General features: G+C 39.4%; 1 protein-coding gene across 1 annotated transcript; it reads left to right on the top strand.

The window, feature by feature from the left end:
• Positions 1 to 1180: 1180 nt before the first annotated feature.
• On the top strand, positions 1181 to 3882 carry LOC147736859 (uncharacterized). Its single transcript, XM_086953543.1, has one exon. It carries the CDS (start codon positions 1355 to 1357, stop codon positions 2186 to 2188), a length of 834 nt encoding a protein of 277 aa, XP_086809669.1. The 5' UTR covers positions 1181 to 1354; the 3' UTR covers positions 2189 to 3882.
• Positions 3883 to 4238: the final 356 nt, after the last annotated feature.

The raw sequence follows: 4238 nt of genomic DNA, 5'->3' as shown, positions 1-4238 counted from the left end.
CTATCTCTAGTTTCTCCTGCGTACTTCTCTATAGGGACAATGATCTGCTTGTCGTCTGCGTAAGAGATGGTATGAAAACCATATGATTTAATGTCAAGATGAGTGTGAATGGAGCTACATTTATTATATACTTCCTGAAGCGTTACCTTTATAATATACTTCCTGGAGCGTTACATTTATTATATACTTTCTAGAGCGTTACCTTTATTATATACTTCCTGGAGCGTTACCTTTATTATATACTTCATGAAGAGTTTTCTTTGTCATGTAGACTTGAAAGGGTTACTGCTGTTATACGATTCCTGAAACTGAAGTGACAGCAGCACATCCTGATCCATCTCTTCTTACACAATCCCTTCTTGTTTAAATGAAATCTTAGCCATGTGCGTCTTCGTAAAGCTGTACCTCTAGCAAGTGGGCACCCCATGTGTGCTCTTTCTGTGCTAAGTTACTGTGTGAACATCGAAAAATCACCTCCTTTTCTGAATTAAGTAAAACATTTAGTTAAAAATCTGTGTATGGTGAAATATCTCTTAGTAACTTTCATAAACGGTAATATCCAGATGTCTTTTCCCACTAGTTAAATATTGTATATTCACATTCTCTTACATTTCCATTTAGTGATTTTAAATCTCTTTACATCCAATAGGAAACCAGCCTTGAATGCACCAATGATCGTGAATAATGACAGTAATCGTGCAAATATGAAAACAAGTGGTTGGAAAAAAGAGGTCAATATATAGGAAAAGATCTGCATAGAGACTGAGGAACTTGAACATAAACTGATAGATCCTGGAAGAGGCAGTCCAGAGCAATTTGGTGGATATAAGAGTCTGAGCTGTGCACTTCCACGCCACAGGACTAAGAAACGACCTCTAGAAAATTAAGACAACAACACTGACAAATCACTTCCTGTATAAACAGGCCTCCACCACCAGCTTTGATCATGTGTTCGGTATGAGGTAGATACAGAATTGCTCTGCTTCCTTTAATGATGGCAGACCACCATTCAGCACGCTAGGTGTATTGTAAACTCTTTCTGGCCAAACCACAGGAACAAGGGAAAAGCACAAGGGAGTGGAGCCAGACAACTGAAGGGTAAAGGAAAAAGAGAGGGTCTCTGATCTACAACAGACTGTCCCAATTTGCTTCAACCAGACTAATCTTCACCCGTAAACATGCAAAAACATTCTGCAATCTAAAGACATAACCACCTACAAAGAAGCTTTACTTGCCACAAATATAATATATGTAGTTGGTGAGTCTTGTATTTCATTGTGAAATCTGAAATCAACCATCCAAAATACCACACACATTCAGGGAATGTGACAGTAACAAAAGTGCTTTACCAACCATGTTAGCTCCTCAGGAAACGCAGCCAAGGGATGCAGACAAATATAAACCCGACCCAGAGACACTAACCAAGAAAGAAAAATCATACACAAGCAGCAAGAGCTTTAGTTTGTCATCACTACTAAAGAGCCATCAGCAAACACACACAGGAGAAGCAACGTGCAATTGCAATGAATGTTTGAAGAACTTTAGTCAGTTAACACTCCTAAAAGATCATCAGCGAACACACATGGGGGAAAAACCATACCATTGCAATGAATGTGTGAAGAGCTTCAGTCAGTTATCACAACTCCAAGTTCATCAGCGAACACACACTGGGGAAAAACCATACCATTGCAATGAATGTCTGAAGAGCTTCAGTCTATTATCAAATCTCACAAGACATCAGCGAACACATACTGGGGAAAAACCGTACCATTGCACTGAATGTGTGAAGAGCTTCAGTCACTTATCACTACTTCAAGTTCATCAGCGAACACACACTGGGAAAAAACCATACCATTGCACTGAATGTGTGAAGAGCTGCAGTGTGTTATCAAATCTACGAAGACATCAACGAACACACACAGGAGAAACACCATACCATTGCACTGAATGTGTGAAGAGCTTCAGTCGGTTATCACACCTACAAAGACATCAGCAAACACACACTGGGGGAAAACCATACCATTGCAATGAATGTGGAAGTAGTTTTAGTGATTCCTCAAATCTCAGGATTCATCAGCGAACACACACAGGGGAAAAACCATACCATTGCAATAAATGTGTGAAGAGATTCAGCGTGTTATCAAGTCTTCGAAGACATCAACGAACACACACAGGAGAAAAACCATAGAATTGCAATGAATGTGGAAGTAGTTTTAGTGATCCTCAAATCTCAGAAGTCATCAGTGAACACAGACAGGGGAAAAGCCATTACAGTGCCGTGAATGTATGAAGAGCATTAGTCTGTTATTAATTCTGCAGAGACATCAGCAAACACACACAGGGGAAAAACCATCTGATTGCAATGAATGTGGAAATAGTTTTAGTCGTTCCTCAAAATTAAGGAATAATCAGCGAACACACACAGGGGGAAAAACGTTCGAGTGCTGTGAGTGTGTTAAGTGCTTTAGTCAGTTATCAGAAATACAAAGACATCAAAGAACACACACAGGTGATAAACCCCTACCACTGCAGTGAATGAGGAAGTAGTTTTAGTGCCCCTTCAACATTAAGAAATCTCCAGCGAACCCACTTAGGGGAAATGCCATTCAAGTGCACCACACAAACACAAACAGTTGAGAAACCATACCATTGTAGTGGATATTGAAGTGTTTGACGGAAGGGCTTTCAGCTAACTACAGGGGTTAGTGATAAAAACTATAAATACAACACACTTGAATAAGTTTACCAAGCACATACTGGAGAATATTTGTTGCTGGTTTTGGTGTCTGGCCATTTTGTGCAACAACCGGTTCAATGACAGCTGCTAGAGAACAACATCCAAAGGCACAAGAAGTCAAAGTAGGAAATTGTGACCTGTAACTCTGAGAGTTAATGCTTGCAGCGCACAACATTTACCTCCGAAGCACTGAGTTGGGATACATGATGCTAAGTTCACTCTTCACATGCATCTGTTAATGCATCCACCATAGTGGAACTTCCCCAGAGGTGTTCAATATCAAGCTGGACCCTTGTGAAATTTGCTGGCTCCCCACTGACTGTAAATGATTCACAGCCAGATTCATTTGATATGAATATATTTTAGACCTTTCTCATTTACAGAGAATCAACCAACCAACTCCTAACTGGTGAAAGGACAGAATCCGTGCATGATGACGAAAGTAATGATCACAGAGAGAGCTGACAAAAAGTTTAGTTCTTAAAAGGTTTCTGAAAGATTGACAGATAAGTAAAGAATCTTAAGCAGTAAAGAATTCCATCTCTTAAAGTCCAGAACTATCGACTCCCTGCTTTACATTTCTTGAACCTTGGCCCTGGAAAAAAAAATGGATTTAGAAGTAAAGGAACACAAAAGATACAGATTTTTGACACAAATGATATTCAGGTTTGTTTTTACAAGTAAAAAGAAACTCTTGTTTTATAAACTGCAAGTGAATGAATGGGCATAAAAAGTATGTGCTGCCTCGTGCGCAAGCAGTGAAACTTTGTGATGCAGTTGGGACGTCCTCTGACCGCTTTTGTGTTGCTGGAGCTGCCAAATAAACAGTGTTCTTATAGCCCAGCCTTGCTTAGAGGAAGGAGTTCACTGATATAATATGCACATCAGAAAAAAGGATACTTCTTCAGTAGCCAAAGATAGTAGAAACACATGCTTTCCACTGAGTTCATTTTAACAAATGGTAGTGTCTAGGATGTTCTTCTTGCTGCCGACCATCATCATCATCACCACACCACCACACAGCCACTCAGGAACAGGAACGAGACTGCTCTTCAGCACACCCATCCTTATACATAACACACTACAGGGGTTTGCTCGAGGGTCAAACACACTTTACTTTCACGTTATCAGCAACACGTTCTAAACTGAACAAGTGGTTTGAACGGCCATTAGTGGAATAAGAAATGTGAAACCCAATACTTTAGAAATCTGTATTAATGATACATAACCAAACATCCAAACACCGCCTATGTATGGGCATCCAAAAGCCTTTAAAAACCACCCTACAGAGGTGTGTACCAGGATCAAACTCAGTTTACTTTGAAATTAACATGAACGAAATTATTATGATACAGCAAGAACAATCATGAGGCTATGAAATGTACACAATGATGACTAGATTTTACACATTAATACGAAATGTATGTTTTTAGATATGTAATAAAACAACAAATGTATTTGAATTCATGGTATTAGACTGCTGATTGTATAGGAGATCCTA

This window comes from Lissotriton vulgaris, chromosome 1_2, assembly GCF_964263255.1.
Source record: "Lissotriton vulgaris chromosome 1_2, aLisVul1.2, whole genome shotgun sequence".
Taxonomy (NCBI): domain Eukaryota; kingdom Metazoa; phylum Chordata; class Amphibia; order Caudata; family Salamandridae; genus Lissotriton; species Lissotriton vulgaris.
The sequence above is the reverse complement of the archived record's forward strand: the minus strand, read 5'-3'. Positions and strand labels throughout refer to the sequence as shown.